Below are 20,729 nucleotides of genomic sequence, written 5' to 3'. Positions count from 1 at the left end.
TTCTGAGTTCTGTGTGTGTGTGTGTGTGTGTGTGTGTGTGTGTGTATGCGTGTGTGTGTGTATGTGTGTGTGTGTGTGTGTGTGTGTGTGTGTGTGTGTGTGTGTGTGCGACTCTATTTGTGTCTCTGTCTCAGTGTATGTATCTCTCTGTCTCTCTCTCAGTCTCTCTCTTCTCACTTTAGTGGACGTTTTTGTGTGGAAGTGGGAGGATGAATGAATAAACGGTGAAAGTGAAACTAGTCGGTGGTTAAAAAAAACCCACCATGGCACCATTGTGGAGAGAATGAAAAGCAGCGGAAGACTTCCTGATTCCGTCGCGATATAACCTTCGTGGTTGAAAACGACGTTAAACACCAAAGAAAGAAAGAGAACAATATAGGACACATTCGACGGGAAACGATTACGTTTGTTTATGAGTAGTTAAATGATAGACCGGCACGGTTGGCCTAGTGGTAAGGCGTCCGCACCGTGATCGGGAGGTCGTGGGTTCGAACCCCGGCCGGGTCATACCTCAGACTTTAAAATTGGCAATCTAGTGGCTGCTCCGCCTGGCGTCTGGCATTATGGGGTTAGTGCTAGGACGGGTTGGTCCGGTGTCAGAATAATGTGACTGGGTGAGACATGAAGCCTGTGCTGCGACTTCTGTCTTGTGTGTGGCGCACGTTATATGTCAAAGCAGCACCGTATGGCATTCCGTTTGTCAAATAATTATTTGGATACTTTTTCATGTTTTTTTCACCAGTTTTAGCTAAATAATCATTATTTAGAAGCTCATGTGCTAAATAAGTAATTGTTTATAAACAATGTAAAAAAATTCTAAATAATTTTTTGTTTACGTAAACCGTTCATTGTTTACCAAAACAATTCATTGTTTACGTAAATAATTCATTGTTTACGTAAATAATTCATTGTTTACGTAAATAATGTATTGTTTACACAAATAATCACTTATTTTACAAAATAATATTTTTTGGGTGGATAAAGTGAGCAGTTGCTAAATAAATCGCTGTTTACCTATATAATGCATTATTTAGCAGATTCGCAAAATAATGAAAACTGCTTTCCCTAAACAATGAATTGTTTAGGGAAAGCAGTTTTCATTATTTAGGGGAATCAAGAATTCACTTCTAAGCTTCATTTTTTTTCTTTGTGTATATACTATAATTCAATACAAGGTATCTCCAAACATTATTTATCAGAAAATGTTCGTAAATTTGTTTATTTTACAAGCTGAAATTGCCGTACAAAAAGAACTGAATGCGAAAACAAACAAAAGGTCAAGGTCATGACCGGGAGTGTTTAGTGTTTGCATTCTCTCCCTTGAAGTTGTTGAAAAAAAGTTTTTTGTCCTAAGTTTTCTGTTCTGTCTCAACAAAAACTTTCTCTTTCCATTTCTCTTACTGCATGATTAAACTTTTTTTTTATCTGTAAGTTACAGAGAACATAAGGGGAAAAAACTGTGTTTCAACAACTTCAAGCAAGAAAATGCAAACACTAAACACTCCCGGCAGGGAAAAACCTTATTGACCTTGAACTTTGACTGTGTTTGAGATCAGTTATTTTCGTACAGCAATTTCGGCTTGTAAAATAAACAAAATAATATCCAAATAACAGCTATTTTAAGATAAGAGTGTGTGGAGAGACCTTGTATTCAATTATAGTAATCACTGAAAGACATAAAACTTAGTTCAGAAGCGAATACTAGAAACCCCTAAATAATGGCAAATGTGTTGGCTAAACAATTCATTGTTTACGTAAATAATTCATTGCTTACGTAAATAATGATTTATTTAGCAACATTGCTGATTGTTTATAAACAATGTAATATAAGTCTAAATAATATATTGTTTACGTAAACAATATATTATTTAGACGTATTTTACATTGTTTGTAAACAATCAGCAATGTTGCTAAATAAATCATTATTTACGTAAACAATGAATTATTTACGTAAACAATGAATTGTTTAGGTAAATAATGAATGGTTTACGTAAACAAAAAAATATTTAGAATTGTTTTACATTGTTTATAAACAATTACCTATTTAGCACATGAGCTTCTAAATAATGATTATTTAGCTAAAACTGGTGAAAAAACATGAAAAAGTATCCAAATAATTATTTGACAAATGGAATGCCATAGCACCGCCCTGATATGGCTCCTCGTGGTCGGCTGGGCGTTAAGCAAACAAACAAACAAACAAACAAACAAACAAACAAAGTTAAATGATAAAAAAAGGATTTAGCTGGAAACGATTCCCGCGTTTGTCTATGAGCAGATTAGTTATGAGAAAGGTATAATTATATAATAGGAATGAGCACTATTGTTGTAAAGAAGTTCAAACGAGAAAAAAAAAAGTCGTTACTGCGTGGAAATTAATTTTGTTATCTTTTTTGGTCCGTCCGAAAGAGTATCTCTTTTTATTATATTTCATTTTGTTGGGGTGAAAACCTTCTCATTAGAATTAAACATAAGGCTGGAGCACTATTCATTGACCTGAATTTATCCTAATTGGTACTACTTTTCCAACAGTGTTTTCCGATCTAATTTCCTGTCATTCTGTATCATGTCACTGTTTCTTGCGCTATTCTATTTTATTATACAGTTTTTGCTTGTTTTGTTCTGCTCTGTTTTATCAGTTCTTTTACAACCAGTACAGACTACTACTACTACTACTGCTGCTACTACTACTACTACTACTACTACTACTACTACTTCTACTACTACTGCTACTTTCACTACCGCCAAACAAACACCCCTCCCCTTTCGCCCTACTATGGTCCCAACAAGAAAACCGATTAACTCTCAGATACAAACCTTTCTTCCCCCCCCCCCCCCCGCACTGGTTTTCGTTACCCCTCTCCCCCCTCTAACAACCTCGCCGCTTGTACCCGTGAATCAACGAAGCGTAGAGAATGGCATTAACCCGGGTGTGGAGGGAGTGACAGCAGAGAAAGCAGCGGTCACGCTCAGTTAGCCAGTCGTCGCTTCAGTGACCACGGAGACAACGATCGTATGGCGAGGCGACAACAATCATCATCACCACAACAATCTCAGAGCAAGAGGGACGTTTAGTTCTGAAGGTGCGAGGACGACACAGTGAGAGTGTAGAACGAAAACGAGAACAGCCTCAGTCCTGGCATTGCTGCCCAGTAGCTCAGCTGGTAGAGCTTCTGGGCCGTTCGAATCCTGGCACGGGTCAACCTTATGAGCAAACTCATAGACGGTATCCATGTCCCGCACCCGTGTTAACACTGTAGCAGGCGCAAGACCTTGATAATTCTGCTAGAATTGCAGGAGGCTGATCACACCTATAAACACGCGAACACTTACGCTTGTTGCTCCTAGGTTTGCACTGGGAGGAAGCGATACGAATTTCCCAGCGATGGGATAATAAATTGATGAGAAAACAACAACACACAATAAAAGCAAATCCAGTATGTGTCTGAGATCGCATCGAGGCCATGCCTGCTCGTACAACATTAACAACCAAAGAGGGTGAAGCTGAGTCCCATCTTCTACCCTCTTTGCAACAACCAACGGTGATGATTAGACTTGAAAAAAGGAGAGGCAAAAAGCATGTCTATCCACGCGCAGTTATGATACTACTTTCCAACGTCTGTAATAAGGCACATGTCAATTTAAACCATCGATGTATGCCCAAACACTACCCCAGTAACCAACCCGCTAAACTTTTCACAACGAAAATGTCAAAAAATGACCTGTAATAAACCATACAATTCTGCAGGCAGGTCAACTAAAGTTATCTATTCATGCCCCAAAACTATTCGAATTTGCCCGCTTTTAACTTGTAGTGAGGAAAAGGAACAAAAACTACCAAGTGATCCACGCATCAGAGACACTTTCCAACACACATAGCAAACCACACAACTCTACAGGTAACTTTAAACACCAATTCAAACCCCAAAATAACCCAAATCCGCCCAATAAACTTTCAAAACTTTGAATGCAGAATTATGCATATCCTTTGCTTTATGTTACCTGTCAACACCCGTAATAAACCACAAAACTCTGCATGTCAATTTAAGCCACCCTTTCAAAAAACACACACAGACGCACGCACGCACGCACGCACGCACACACACACACACACATACACACACACACATACACACACACACACACACACACACACACACACACATCACCAACACCAACGCCACCATCAGGAACAACATGAAACAACTATCTCTCCTCCCAAGAAAAAAAAACCCCAAACCCAAGAAACAAACACCCAAACAACAACACCCTACCCGAATCCGCCCCATAAACTTTCAACAAGGAAATAGCCCAACAATATCTATTCATGCACCATACATTCTAATTTCCAACACCCGTAATAAACCAATACAAACTGCAGGTCACTGTTAGCCTCCCATTCAACCTCCCCAACCACACCCGACTCCACCCGTATCGGTCGAACGCCCACTAGTCATCAATGACCCCCCCGCCCCCACCTCCCTTTCCATCCTTAAAAGGCACATTCCTAGCATATAACCACGTCATGTCCCAAATAGACGCTAGTTCTGGGGGACAGAGATATTAAGTTAGTATAGCATAGCATAGCCATTGGAAAAAGTTGTGCTTTCTTGTTCAGACCTACCGGCACGGTTGGCCTAGTGGTCAGGCGTCCGCCCCGTGATCGGGAGGTCGTGGGTTCGATCCCCGGCCGGGTCATACCTAAGACTTTAAAATTGGCAATCAAGTGGCTGCTCCGCCTGGCGTCTGGCATTATGGGGTGAGTGCTAGGACTGGTTGGTCCGGTGTCAGAATAATGTGACTGGGTGAGACACGAAGCCTGTGCTGCGACTTCTGTCTTGTGTGTGGCGCACGTTATATGTCAAAGCAGCACCGCCCTGATATGGCCCTTCGTGGTCGGCTGGGCGTTAAACAAACAAACAAACAAACAAATTGTTCAGATGTGGCCAGACTGTTACGTGGGGTAAGAACATCCCTCCACTTGGGCACATACTAACATCAGCATCCTCATATTTTTCCCTGTGCATAGTGAGAATTCGTTGCTGAATATTATTCCAAAGATGTTCACCAGCGGTTGTCAAGAAATTAATTAATTCATAAAAAAAATCACTCTCTGCACAGTAAGTATAGGGCAAGGTAAGGTAACATCATAATTATAGACATTCGAGCTGCTTTCTCCTAGAAGAAAGCGAGCTGCCATCCAGTGCAGCGCTATCCATGTCTTCCCCTGCATGGTCGTGTTATGTTTTCCAAGCCCTGAGACTTTTGCTGTGAATTTGGAGAGTCTGCACAAAGTTGACCAAAGTCGACATAAATCCCTCACCGAATCCGGGATTCGAACCTACGCTCGATAGTGACGAGCTGGTTTCCAAGCTGCAGCGCTACCAACTGAGCTATCTCCCCACCCCGTAAGCACGCGGGCTTCAGATTGTTGGTAAGTGTGCGATTGGAGGGATGGTCTCATGGTTCTAACACGATATTATTCCGAAAATACAGGGTGGCATGTTTATTACGATATAAGCCCTATGTATAAGCCTGGCCATATATGAGATGGTGAATCTTGTACACGGGAAGGACTGAATCAAATTTGCGAAGACTCTTTTGGGTGTCGTGCACACATGCGCACGATAAAGACCCCAAGCTCACAACGCAAGTCTCAGGGCTTGCGAAACACAAAGACATACATGCATCCTCCGTCTGTCATCATCACGATCGTATCTCGATGCTATGACGAGACAAGCCTAATGCTGGCGTGTCGAAGAAGACGGCCTTAGCGGGCTTGTTCAAGTCAATATATCACATCATATCCTCAGCGTATTACCAATACCTGTTCCAGTATATGCCAACTGGTCTATCAGAGGACGTTAAAACTCAAAAGAGTCAGTCGGGAAGGACTGTGCCTTTTACCGACTCCACCCGTATCTGCCAAACGCCCACTTGTCATCAACATCCACCCTCCACCCCTTTCAGGTCTGCCTCAGCAGGTGCTTCAATTAAACGGGTGGAGAGATCCGGGTGTATGTTTAATCGGGGTAGATGCGCTGAGTAACGCCAGTTAAGAGTTCGTTGATCCAATCTCTCTCTCGTGTCTGGGTTAAAAGGGACAGTACGTGGAATGATTGATTGCAAGGTACTTGAAGTTCTCTGCTATATATGGTCGATGTTTCTAGCATAGAAGGCCAATGTAATGTGTTGAGTGAAGGTTGGGGTCATAGGTGGGGAAGGAAGTGGGGATGAGGGGGGCAGGGGGTGGGGGGGTTGCATCAAATGTTGATACGCGAAAGAACTATATATAGGTGCGTTTGTTTTGTCCTTATATGACGGTTTAAGGGTTACAAGAAGACTTCTGCAAAAAAACATTCAAGAAATACTTTGGTCCCGTGTCAATATATCAGCCTTGAAAGAAGTATAACAGGAACTATCAAGAGTATGAAGATAACAAGTCGCGTAAGGCGAAATTACTACATTTAGTCAAGCTGTGGAATTCACAGAATGAAACTGAACGTAGTCCGCAGCTAGTGCAAAAGGCAGTGTAAGTGACGAGCCTGGTTGGCGGGGTAGCGGTTGCGCTGTGCTTCATAGCACGCTTTACTATACCTCTCTTCGTTTTAAGTTTCTGAGCGTGTTTTTAATCCAAACATATCATATCTATATGTTTTTGGAATCAGGAACCGACAAGGAATAAGATGAAATAGTTTTTAAAACGATTTCGGAAATTTAATTTTAATAATAATTTTTATATTTTTAATTTTCAGAGCTTGTTTTTAATCCAAATATAACATATTTATATGTTTTTGGAATCAGAAAATAATGAAAAATAAGATGAACGTAAATTTGGATCGTTTTATAAAAAAAATAATTTTTTTACAATTTTCAGATTTTTAATGACCAAAATCATTAATTAATTTTTAAGCCACCAAGCTGAAATGCAATACCGAAGTCCGGCCTTCGTCGAAGATTGCTTGGCCAAAATTTCAATCAATTTGATTGAAAAATGAGGGTGTGACAGTGCCGCCTCAACTTTTACAAAAAGCCGGATATGACGTCATCAAAGGTATTTATCGAAAAAAAGAAAACAAAGTCCGGGGATATCATTACCAGGAACTCTCATGTAAAATTTCATAAAGATCGGTATAGTAGTTTGGTCTGAATCGCTCTACACACACGCACAGACAGACAGACAGACAGACAGAGAGACAAACACACACACACACATACACCACGACCCTCGTCTCGATTCCCCCTCTATGTTAAAACATTTAGTCAAAACTTGACTAAATGTAAAAGCACGGGAAAAGATAATAATGATCATAAGAGGGCGGATAATTATATGTACCTTAGTGCAAGTATTCCGACACACGAATACACAGAAAGCCAGACAGACAAACAGACATACAGACAGACAGACAGACAGACAGACAGATAGACAGACAGACAGACAGACAGACAGACAGACAGACAGACAGACTCTCTCTCTCTCTCTCTCTCTTTTAACTCGCACCGGTCCTATCCCGACACACACACAACCACCACCAATCACAAACACATCTAAAAGTAATCCCCGAAAGACTAAAAACAAAACTTGCAAGAAGAAAAAAAAACACGATGTAATATAGCACCTAGCAATCAGAAGACGGCCCTCGCTACACTGTGGAAGGGAGCTCGAACATAAAGCTGTCAGTGACGCCATCTTTACGACGCTGCTGCCAGCGCCGCCTATCGGACTTCGCTTTGACCTTCAACATTGTCACACTGATCACGTGCCAGGCAAAAAAAGCCACAATTCACCAGCGGGTCTTCAAATAGCGATTTTTGCACATTTCAATTTCCCAAAACTATTAGGCATAGTGTAGCTCTGGAAAAAAAAGATATGAGAAGAACAGAAGGGGGAAAAAGCAAGAAGGAAATGAAACGATATGAAAAAGAAAGTAAAGAGAGACTTTTTTTAAAACTAGTAGCTTTTATATAAATTAAATCATTACAAATTCCCCTTTGCCGAGACGGACCACTTTTGGTATGTGGCCAATTGGAGGTATAGCCTTACTTATCCCATGTAAAAGCCTATTTTTTGGTATGTGGCCAATTGGAGGTATCGCCCTACTTATCCCATGTAAAAGCCTATTTTTTGGTATGTGGTCAATTGGAGGTATGGCCTTACTTATCCCATGTAAAAGCCTATTTTTGGAATGTGGCCAATTGGAGATATGGCCTTACTTATCCCATGTAAAAGCCTATTTTTTGGTATGTGGTCAATTGGAGGTATGGCCTTACTTATCCCATGTAAAAGCCTATTTTTTGGTATGTGGTCAATTGGAGGTATGGCCTTACTTATCCCATGTAAAAGCCTATTTTTGGAATGTGGCCAATTGGAGATATGGCCTTACTTATCCCATGTAAAAGCCTATTTTTTGGTATGTGGTCAATTGGAGGTATGGCCTTACTTATCACATGTAAAAGCCTATTTTTTGGTATGTGGTCAATTGGAGGTATGGCCTTACTTATCCCATGTAAAAGCCTAGCCAGATCTGACATGGCGATACTAACTGCTTTCGGCAGAAGCTAAGCGTTTACATAAATATTACATCTCACCTTCATATAATACGTACTAACTGGGGTATTGACTGTGAGGGTCGCTGCGCAAGTCAGTTACTGTTTGCATACTCGTTATGTACTAGAGTTGTCTTAGTTTCTATTTAAAACTTTTTACACGCACAAATGACCATCCGTGCGCTCCATCTATGCCACTTGCACCATTCGTGTGCTCCATATATGCCACTTGCACCATTCGTGTGCTCCATCTATATGCCACTTGCACCATTCGTGTGCTCCATCTATGCCACTTGCACCATTCGTGCGCTTCATCTATGCCACTTGCACCATTCGTGTGCTCCATATATGCCACTTGCACCATTCGTGTGCTCCATCTATATGCCACTTGCACCATTCGTGTGCTCCATCTATATGCCACTTGCACCATTCGTGTGCTCCATATATGCCACTTGCACCATTCGTGTGCTCCATCTATATGCCACTTGCACCATTCGTGTGCTCCATCTATATGCCACTTGCACCATTCGTGTGCTCCATCTATGCCACTTGCACCATTCGTGCGCTTCATCTATGCCACTTGCACAATTCGTGTGCTCCATCTATATGCCACTTGCACCCTTCGTGTGCTCCATATATGCCACTTGCACCATTCGTGTGCTCCATCTATATGCCACCTGCACCATTCGTGTGCTCCATCTATATGCCACTTGCACCATTCGTGCGCTCCATCTATGCTACTTGCACCATTCGTGTGCTCCATATATGCCACTTGCACCATTCGTGTGCTCCATCTATGCCACTTGCACCATTCGTGCGCTTCATCTATGCCACTTGCACCATTCGTGCGCTCTATCTATGCTACTTGCACCATTCGTGTGCTCCATCTATATGCCACTTGCACCATTCGTGCGCTCCATCTATATGCCACTTGCACCATTCGTGTGCTCCATCTATATGCCACTTGCACCATTCGTGTGCTCCATCTATATGCCACTTGCACCATCCGTGTGCTCCATCTATATGCCACTTGCACCATTCGTGTGCTCCATCTATATGCCACTTGCACCATTCGTGTGCTCCATCTATATGCCACTTGCACCATTCGTGTGCTCCATCTATGCCACTTGCACCATTCGTGCGCTTCATCTATGCCACTTGCACCATTCGTGCGCTCTATCTATGCTACTTGCACCATTCGTGCGCTCCATCTATGCCACTTGCAATTGAACAATTCATAACAGCTGACAACACAACCAATCACTGCTATGCACAATAGTAAGGAACTGAATGCGGTTTTTTTCAGGAGTCTAACCACAAAATATTCTTTCTTTGTGCCCAGATATAGAGGCCAGACTTTTATGAAAAACCACGGAAGAGAAAAGAATGCGTATGATGAATTATAAATTAAACCTCAACACTACATGACAAAAGATTGTATGCCGCTGCTTCAAGTGCACTCGGCTAAATCAATACCGATCTTTTTCTGCTGCTTGAAAGCATTTGAAGCATTATCTAAAGACAAAGACTGTGCGTGAATACATCACTTTGAAGGGATGAGAGGGATGGTTCGACAAGACAGTACGATTTTAACGCCGTTTGTGAAAGATTTTCTCCGTCCCAACAATGGACTCGTTAAAGAGAAATGAACTGCCTTTTCTCTCTGTGCCCTTGAGACGTTGGCTGTTTGTGTTTATTATTCATAATTCCTCTTACTTTTGGACTTGACATATCATTTTCCTCTTCATATGCGGGCTCAAGCGTGGTGAATGTCACGTAGGAATATTTTCTTTCGTTCCCATTCCAACACAGACACACTGAGAAAGAACTTCAACGTCAGACGGCCAGTCTGCCATACAGACATTAGAAAACTACGAAACTTGCAACTCAAAACACTCGTATGACATGTATACTTCCGCTTTACAAACACAGGTCAACCGACCGACCGACCGACTGATAGATAGACATAAATACACACACACCCATACATACAGACAGACAAACAGAGAAAGTAGACATGCGCACACAAACAGACAGACATAAAATTAATGGCAGGCCGGCAGGCAGGCGGACAGGGTAGACAGACAGACAGACAGACAGCCATTAACCACCCCCACCCCAACACACACACACACATACACATACCCCCCCACACACATATGCTATAACAACCACCCTGACTGTAGTTTGAGGGTATCACCCAGTCCATTTTCTTGGACATTGAAATGGATCATACTGAGGTGTCTGGCCCGGCCCCCATAAATTGTCAACCACTTGATTGTGGTCGGGCCTGCACGCGCCTCTGTCCGCCCTGACACGCAAATTCGATTGGCTGGCACAGGGGACCAATCAATCAACAGCCCTTACCACCCCTGACACATCACGTGACCCAATATCCTATCATTTATTCTCGCGAGACCACTTATGAAGCCACGTTTTGTTCTTTGTCAAGGCCTGGTGGATACCGTTCCACCAGAGATGCTTCTCTCTCTCGTTCCCTCTCCCTTCACTTCGCTCGTTTCATCTTTTTTCTTTTTTCTTCTTCTTCTTCTCTCTCTCCCTCTCTCTCTCTCTCTCTCTCTCTCTCTCTCTCTCTCTCTCTCTCTCTCTCTCGATCCTGTCCCAAAAACCTGATCCTTCCATATGCTGGGAGCAGAAAAGTTGCATCGAACAATAAATAAGAACCAGGGAGAATCTTTCGCGTCAAAACGGGGCCTTGTGCCCGAGATTTATGACACGGCAGCGCAGAGAAGTTGGGCGATAATTCCAGATGAATTTTGCCATGTGTATTCCTCGCTCTTGCTCTTTTCTCTATTATCTCAGGGGAGCTGTCAACCCCAATTAGACTTGATAGGATCCCCCCAAACAGAGGCGATCGATCGAGAAAGGGTTGTCATTCCCCGAAACCCAATACATTCGTTAAAGACAAAGAGAGGGGCGCTAATAAAAGCAGCATCAATCATTGGGTTCTGGCCCCTTCGCGGCGGTTCGTTTCTCTCCCCTGTTTATCGTGTTTGCATGTGACAACGAGCAAGTTGCGAGTCTGTGTGGAAGAAGTGATTTGGCTTTTCTGGCTTTTTGGGTCGGTTATTTTTATTCTCCTTTTTATATTTAGTCAAGTTTTGACTAAATATTTTAACATCGAGGGGGAATCGAAACGAGGGTCGTGGTGTATGTGTGTGTGTGTGTGTGTGTGTATGTGTGTGTGTGCGTGCGTGTAGAGCGATTCAGACCAAACTACTGGACCGATCTTTATGAAATTTGACATGAGAGTTTCTGGGATTGATATCCCCATACGTTTTTTTCATTTTTTTGATACATGTCTTTGATGACGTCATATCCGGCTTTTCGTGAAAGTTGAGGCGGCACTGTCACGCCCTCATTTTTCAACCAAATTGGTTGAAATTTTGGTCAAGTACTCTTCGACGAAGCCCGGGGTTTGGTATTGCATTTCAGCTTGGTGGCTTAAAAATTAATTAATGACTTTGGTCATTAAAAATCGGAAAATTGTAAAAAAAAATAAAAATTTATAAAACGATCCAAATTTACGTTTATCTTATTCTCCATCATTTGCTGATTCCAAAAACATATAAATATGTTATATTTGGATTAAAACCAAGCTCTGAAAATTAAATATATAAAAATTATTATCAAAATTTTTTTTTCGAAATCAATTTAAAAACACTTTCATCTTATTCCTTGTCGGTTCCTGATTCCAAAAATATATAGATATGATATGTTTGGATTAAAAACACGCTCAGAAAGTTAAAACAAACAGAGGTACAGAAAAGCGTGCTATCCTTCTTAGCGCAACTACTACCCCGCTCTTCTTGTCAATTCCACGTGCACTGTCTTTGCCACGGGCGGTGGAGTGACGATGCTACGAGTATACGGTCTTGCTGCGTTGCGTTGCGTTCAGTTTCATTCTGTGAGTTCGACAGCTACTTGACTAAATATTGTATTTTCGCCTTACGCGACTTGTTTTTCTCTTATCTTTCTGAACTTCTTAGAAAAGAAGAGAGGGTAGAAAAGGAGAGGGAACATGACGAAGGAGAAAGCAGACCAGGAAAAAAAGTGAGGTAGGATGATTGGTTCGCGTGTTGTTTTTGGACGAAGATGGTCTCATCGACTGTTTGTGCCAATGAGAGGTGCGTGCACACTTCACGAATCTGGTTGTTCTCTCTCTCTCTCTCTCTCTCTCTCTCTCTCTCTCTCTCTCTCTTCACGAATCTGGTTGTTCTCTCTCTCTCTCTCTCTCTCTCTCTCTCTCTCTCTCTCTCTCTCTCTCTCTCTCTCTCTCTCTCTCTCTCTCTCTCTCTCTCAGTCTCACTCTCCCTCTGCCTCTCTCTCTCACTCTCTCTAAAAATCTTTCACATCTCTCTCTCTGTCTATTGCTTCATCGAACCCTTTCCAAACCTATTCGATGCTAAACAAAAAAAGAAGATGTGAAAGAAATGTGAGGATAATGATAACCGTTCTACCCCTACCGTTTCTTCTCTGCCTATACCAAGCCTTGATTTATCCCTCGCTCCTCCCTCCATCAAGTTATTCACCACCCCCCCTCCCCGCATGCCTCCTCTCCATACACCCTTTCGCTATCTATGTCTGCCAAAATGTGATCGTGTCTTGTCTTGTCTTGTCTGGCCATCAGCTCCTTATTCTTTTAAACCTGCAATAAATTGCACATCTATTTCTTTTTTGTTTTTGCTGAAAGCCCTGCCCTCTCCCTTACTCCTATATGTTACGTCCTCCCCCCCCCACCCCCCCCACCCGCTCTGCCACCCCTTTTCATCCGTCCATTACGTTTCTATCAAAGTCTCATTTCCGTCTTCCAGCGTTAAAGCTTGTTCTTTTCACAATGAATCATCTATAGCTTCTCATCCAAGGCAGGAGTGGAACCAGGCTTGCCATTGCCTGTTCAGCTGCCCATGTCCTTGAAACGAATAAGAGAGACGATTTTTTGAAGACCTCCTGTCCATATGCCTCAGAATTCGTGATCTTCTTGCATTTATCTTTGAGTCTTGGTTTTCAACTTTTCCCCGCCTGTCTGCCTGCTTGTCTGTTTTTCACTCTCCCACTCTTGTCGTTGAGGTCATTTGTGACCCTCCACCACGAAATGAGTCGCATGTCACCTCGCGCGGTTCTGCGCTAGGCTAATATAAGTCCGGGGAGTGTCTTGTAACAGTGTGAGGGTCACCTTAGTCACAGGCGTATAACTCAAACCGTTTTCGCTCTTTTCTAAAACGGTTTTCACCACTGGATTGAGCATAAAAAACTTTAGGAAAATGTAAAAGTATGAAAATCATGTGTGATAGGGTGGAGTGGAAGGGGGGAAATAGGCCAGGAAGCATAAATGAGACGCCAAGACAGAGGTTGCGATAACGTGACTTTTAATTAACGTACACCAGAAAGCAGACACCAGAAAGCAGACACCAGAAACCAGTGTAGTTCCTTCCTCAATATACAGCCGCACACAACTCGTCGGAACTTGAATTACGATCCCGGTCGAAAGTCACTTCGCTGATATAAACCCAGCTCTAAAACGTTTGTTCAACTGAACACACACACACAGTCTCTCTAAACAATCCTCGAATCACTCCTTCGCCAAAATACAGTTATAATGGCCCAAACTACACTACTTGCATTGATTATTACAGAAACACAAACATCGTTCAACTACAACTAAAACATCACAATCCAAGATACGCACACTGACACGTCTTCACACTTCGAAATCACACCGGGTACTCTTCTAGCCCACGCTATTATTCTGACTCACGCGCGCACCCGTTCAAACAAACAACCAAAAAAAAACCAGCCTCCATACACACCTACAATTAGCTACAACACACAATAATCCTAGCGGGAGACACAACTTGGGTCAGGGGAAAATAATAGACAGGGAGTAAAAGAGAGGGACAACAGTACATGAAATCGCCACACGGCTACACATGCAAAGGTGACATGCGACTCATTCCGTGGTGGAGGGTCACATTTTTGGTCTGTCTCTCTGTTTTTCATGATGTTCTGTTTGAAGGGCTTTGAACGATCTTAAAGGGGTGGAACTATGTTAATACCGCATGCGCGAATCGGACACATCTAAGATGACGAGACAACGAATTTGTTGTTCATTTCCTAAATAGACAAGAAAGCTCCATGTTGTTATTTCTATCTCACCGCCTGTCTGAATGTATGTCTGTTTGCGTGGCTGTATCTATATCCGTCTGACACCCCTGTTTTATTATTTATTTATACTCTCGCTCACTTTCTCGTTCGTATTGTCATGGTTTTGTCTTTGTCTGTCACTGTCTGTCTGTCTGTCCGTCTGACAATCTTTTTGTCTGTCTGTCTGTCTGTCTGTCTGTCTGTCAATACGTATGTCTGTCTGTCAGTCTGTGTCTGTTTCTCTCTCTGTGTGTTTGTCTGTCTGTCAATATGTCTCTCGCTATTCTTCTTCTTTTTCTTCTTCTACATATCTCCCCAACCCCCAACTGAACTCTCTCTCTCTCTCCTGTCCAACACCTACACGTCTCCCAAGGGGTACCACCAAGGTCTTCCCCTCGTCCAGTCTTTGTCCAGCAGTGGTCCGCCCCATAAACGTCACTGGTCAGCGGGTGCGAACCCTCCAGCACAGTAATAATTGCCCTCCAGCGCTGACCACCGGAGCCCAGCACATTAAAGTCACAAGGGGACGTCGTGGCTCTGTGGGTAAGAGACCTCATAGACCGCTTGGGCTTTGTGTACCCTGTTACCCCTTGTCGCTTGCTGTGCCGAGTGGACAATACCCCGTTGGAATCAGATGTTACGTCTTTTCTGTAGGACTAATCGAATGAATGACCAGCGCCCGAAGTTTTTGTTCCATTTTGTTATTGTTTCGTTTTCGTTTCAACGTTCAGTCAAGTTTTGACTCAATGACAATGTTTTCAGATAGGTTGCAAAATCGAGACGAGGGTGGTGGCGTCTGTGTGTATGTGTATATGTGTGTGTGTGTGTGTGCATGTGTGTGTGTGTGTGTGTGTGTGTGTGTGTGTGTGTGTGTGTGTGTGTGTGTGTGTGTGTTTGTGTGTTTGTGTATGTGTGTGTGTGGATGTGTGAGGGACCTTATGGACCGCTTGTTGTTTGTGTACCGTGTTGCCCCTTGTCGCTTGCTGTGCCGAGTGGACAATGCCCCGTTGGAATCAGATTTTTACGCCTTTTATATTGGAGTAATAGAATGACCATGCAATGTCAAGGGTTAATTCCGTTTAGTTATTGTTTCGTTTTTAACGTTTCAGTAAATTTTGACTGAATCTTTTCTGATAGACTGTAAATCGGTACGAGGTGATGGTGTATGTATGTTGTGTACACGTGTGTGTAAGCTTGCGTGCAAAAATAATCTGACACAAAAACAGGCGAAAATACAATATTTAGTCAAGTAGCTGTCGAACTCACAGAATGAAACGCAATGCCATTTTACTCGTAGCATCGTCAGGCCACCGCTCATGGCAAAGGCAGTGAAATTGACAAGAAGAGCGGGGTAGTAGTTGCGCTAAGAAGGATAGCACGCTTTTCGCTAAGAAGGATAGCACGCTTTTCTGTACCTCTCTTTGTTTTAACTTTCTGAGCGTGTTTTTAATCCAAACATATCATATCTATATGTTTTTGGAATCAGGAACCGACAAGAAATAAGATGAAAGTGTTTTTAAATTGATTTGGACAATTTAATTTTGATAATAATTTTTATATATTTAATTTTCAGAGCTTGTTTTTAATCCGAATATAACATATTTATATGTTTTTGGAATCAGCAAATGATGGAGAATAAGATAAACGTAAATTTGGATCGTTTTCTAAATTTTTATTTTTTTTTACAATTTTCAGATTTTTAATGACTAAAGTCATTAATTAATTTTTAAGCCACCAAGCTGAAATGCAATACCGAACCCCGGGCTTCGTCGAAGAGTACTTGACCAAAATTTCAACCAATTTGGTTGAAAAATGAGGGCGTGACAGTGCCGCCTCAACTTTCACGAAAAGCCGGATATGACGTCATCAAAGACATTTATCAAAAAAATGAAAAAAACGTTCGGGGATTTCATACCCAGGAACTCTCATGTCAAATTTCATAAAGATCGGTCCAGTAGTTTAGTCTGAATCGCTCTACACACACACACACACACACACGCACGCACGCACGCACGCACACACATACGCACATACACCACGACCCTCGTTTCGATTCCCCCTCGATGTTAAAATATTTAGTCAAAACTTGACTAAATATAAAAACCCACCCAATTCACACGCTTGCTTGCTGTTCCTAGTTTACAGTGCCCACTGGAATGAGATTTTACACTTTTTACAGCCTTCAAATTCAAAGTTGTCGGGGGGGGGGGGGGGGGGAGGATTAAAAATGATAACTAATAGGACCTATTAGCGGAACGTGCACATATTATTTCCCATCATTATTGCAATTTGGTTGAAGACGCAGAGCGCTTCAGAGTCCTTTTGTCGAACATCAGGATATAAACAGGATATTAACAGTCAAAGTATTTACAAAGCTATCAGCTTTTGCAGAGAGCGACAGTATTTTCTATTACATGTATATTAAAATCCTGACACAACGCCTGCAGACATTTCGTGATGATCGTTAATAAAACAAAGGAAAGATAAGAACTTGCAGTGTTTTTCGTTCGATTGACACGATTTTTATAATGGGCTGTCACGTATTCGTATCTCGACAATACGTGTTTAGTTTACATGTGAACGCGTGTAGCTCTAAACTTTGGAGCCCTGAATAATTTTTATATTTTGTTACTTTTTCCACGTGTGTCATGTGCCGTCTTCAACTTTTACGAGAACGCCTGGGAGAGTTTTGTAATGTACGTGTTTTTACATTTAGTCAAGTTTTGACTAAATGTTTTAACATAGAGGGGGGAATTGAGACGAGGGTCGTGGTGTATGTGTGTGTGTGTGTGTGTGTGTGTGTGTGTGTGTGTGTGTGTGTGTGTGTGTGTGTGTGTGTGTGTGTGTGTGTGTGTGTATGTGGTCTGTGTTTGTGTATGTGTCTGTCTGTCTGTCTGTCTGTCTGTGCGTGTGTGTGTAGAGCGATTCAGAGTAAACTACTGCACCGATCTTTATGAAATTTGACATGAGAGTTTCTGGGTATGATATCCCCGGATGTTTTTATTTTATTTTTTCGATAAATACCTTTGATGACGTCATATCCGGCTTTTTGTAAAAGTTGAGGCGACACTGTCACACCCTCATTTTTCCATTAAATTGATTGAAATTTTGGCAAAGCAATCTTCGACGAAGGCCGGGGTTTGGTATTGCATTTCAGCTTGGTGGCTTAAAAACTAATGAGTGAGTTTGGTCATTAAAAATCGGAAACTTGTAATTAAAATTATGTTTTTATTAAACGATCCAAAAACAATTTCATCTTATTCTTCGTCATTTTTTGATTCCAAAAACATATACATATGTTATATTTGGATTAAAAACAAGCTCTGAAAATTAAAAATATAAAAATTATGATCAAAATTAAATTTCCGAAATCGTTTTAAAAACTATTTAATCTTATTCCTTGTCGGTTCCTGATTCCAAAAACATATAGATATGATATGTTTGGATTAAAAACACGCTCAGAAAGTTAAAACGAAGAGAGGTACAGTAAAGCGTGCTATGAAGCACAGCGCAATCGCTACCGCGCCAAACAGGGTCGTCACTTTCACTGCCTTTTGCACTAGCGGCGGACTACGTTCAGTTTCATTCTGTGAGTTCCACAGCTTGACTAAATGTAGTAATTTCGCCTTACGCGACTTGTTTAGGTCTAAACTTGCATTTTATTTCTTTTGATCTTGCTTTCGCCTCGAGGGATGCTTAAATGAAATAAGCTTTCCTGACACAATTGAAATCTTATTAATACCCTCAGCGCCGGATTAACGTGATTCAGTTTGGCCATTCTGCATGAATGCTGTCAGGAACACATGTTTTGATGTGTCACTCGTTCGACTTAAAGGCACAAGCCTTCCTGTGTACAAAGTTCGGCTAAGCCATCTGGCCAAGCTTTTCCATTGGATAAGATATGCTTCCTCCACTTGCTGATGTACCCAAAATAAACAGCCTGCGCAGTCGAAATATTTTTATGAATTTCAAAAACCCAAAAACCCTCTATAGTTCATCATCATCATCATCATCATCATCATCATCATCATCATCATCATCATCATCATCATCATCATCATCATCATCATCATCATCATCATCATCATCATCATCATCATCATCATCCAAACAACAAAAACCAACCAACCAACAAACCCAAAACACTGAAGCAGACAAAAATATCCACAGCCTCACTTCAGACACTGAACAAACTTAGCAAAGGGACGCTACTCGCTTCGAACCAAAACGAGTGTCATCGATACAGGAAGTGCATGGCGGCCTTTACAAAAAAAATCCCTGCGCGCGCAGGCGCACGTGACCGTACCACCTGCCCTCGCGCGTGCATCAGGTCAAAGGTTAAGCGAGGTGTTTGGATTGGGAAGAGCGACATCGAGCGCCGGGTTCCAGAGGAAACACTTCAGGCTTGCGATAAATTACCTTAACAAATTCCCAGGCATGCGCCATCCCTTTCGGACGCGTGATCAAGAATGTGGCCTCATTGTTCTATACTGGCCTACAGGGAATGAGAAGAGCGGATGATGGTGGTGGTGGTGAGACTGAGAAGGTAAAACAAAGAGGAGAGGGGTGGAAGTGAGAGGGCGGAGAGAGAGAGAGGGGGGGGGGGGGAGAAAGAGAGAGAGAGAGAGAGAGAGAGAGATAGAGAGAGAAAGAGAGAGTGAGAGTGAGAGAGAGAACTTTGACTTGAAGGCATTGACAAAAGGTTTCAATACACTGCACAAACTGGATTACAAGAGAGAGAGAGAGAGAGAGAGAGAGAGAGAGAGAGAGAGAGAGAGAGAGAGAGAGAGAGAGAGAGAGAGAGAGAGAGAGAGAGAGAGAGAGAGAGAGAGAGAGAGAGAGAGAGAGAGAGACCGTTGGCAAAATGCCCAGCAGGCCGAATGGGTCAAGCTTGTTAGGGATACAGGGCAGTGAAAAAGTCTTTTAAGTAGCGGCAAACACACGGGCACAGACACAGACAGACACACACACACAGACACACACACACAGACACACACAGACATACACACATAGACACACACAGACACACACACACACACACAGACACACACACACACACAAACGCGCGCGCCCGGCTCACACACATACACACACACACACACACAAACACACACACACACACACACACCATGGGACACACAAACAAACACACACACACACACACACACACCGACACCGACACACACACACACACACACACACACACACACACACACACACACACACACACACACACACACGCTAACAAAAAAGTGGCCGGTAAGATCACCCCATGAGCAAGTTTGTCTGGACCAGTACTCGCGGCTTGAGGTAGTCGCGCGTTACAAGCTTATAACGCCCATTACTTGTTCCTCCGTCTGTCGCAGATACCACGTGCATTTGCCTCAAGATCTGCAACAAAGTAATAATATTTTTTTTTGCAGCAAAAAAAATGCAATGTCTAAATTAACAATAAAGTAGAATATCTTCGTTCAAACGCTTAACCATTTATTAGTCGTTTTTTGTACAAACTGCAGCGTGCTGCTGCAGAATGAATAAGCAAATGTGTTTGAGAGTGAAAATGGTGCATTGAATCTGCATCGTTCGCCTTTGACAATGTCAGAGACTCTGAATCATTGTCCTATAGTGAAATGACGATTTCAAGGTTTGCTTGTAGATTATAAATCATTGTTATAATTATAGCCATTGCGATCACCATCCCGATTAGAAATGGTGTTGTTCGACTAAAAAACAACAACAACAATTCGTCGTTGAGCTGAAGACAGACAGACAGACAGACAGACAGACAGACAGACAGACAGACAGACAGACAGACAGACAGACAGACAGACAGACAGAAAAACCAAACAGTAATTGAATAAATGGTTTTACGAACCAACATCAATTCGTTGCAAGTTGAACAGACAGACTAGACAGACAGACAGACAGACAGACAGACAGACAGACAGACAGACAGACAGATAGACAGACAGACAAACAAAACAGTAATTAAATAAATGGTTTTACAACCCAACAAC

General features: G+C 42.2%; 1 protein-coding gene across 12 annotated transcripts in view; it reads right to left on the bottom strand.

Annotated features, from left to right (window-relative positions):
- LOC138962567 (uncharacterized) overlaps nucleotides 1-20,729 on the bottom strand; it is a 274,245-nt gene that overhangs the window by 23,610 nt on the left and 229,906 nt on the right. For 9 of the 12 annotated variants that reach the window (XR_011454551.1, XR_011454553.1, XR_011454552.1 and 6 more), the window contains one exon: nucleotides 20,015-20,103. Coding sequence is in view for 4 of the 12 variants with exons in the window: in XM_070334426.1 (XP_070190527.1) it covers nucleotides 20,015-20,103 (89 nt within the window). In the remaining 8 variants the exon portion in view is untranslated. Of the gene's footprint in view, nucleotides 1-19,981; nucleotides 20,104-20,729 lie in introns of all 12 variants that reach the window. The other 3 variants (XM_070334432.1, XM_070334428.1, XM_070334425.1) reach the window with 1 other exon arrangement.

This window comes from Littorina saxatilis, linkage group LG3 (assembly GCF_037325665.1).
Source record: "Littorina saxatilis isolate snail1 linkage group LG3, US_GU_Lsax_2.0, whole genome shotgun sequence".
Lineage (NCBI taxonomy): Eukaryota > Metazoa > Mollusca > Gastropoda > Littorinimorpha > Littorinidae > Littorina > Littorina saxatilis.
The sequence above is the reverse complement of the archived record's forward strand: the minus strand, read 5'-3'. Positions and strand labels throughout refer to the sequence as shown.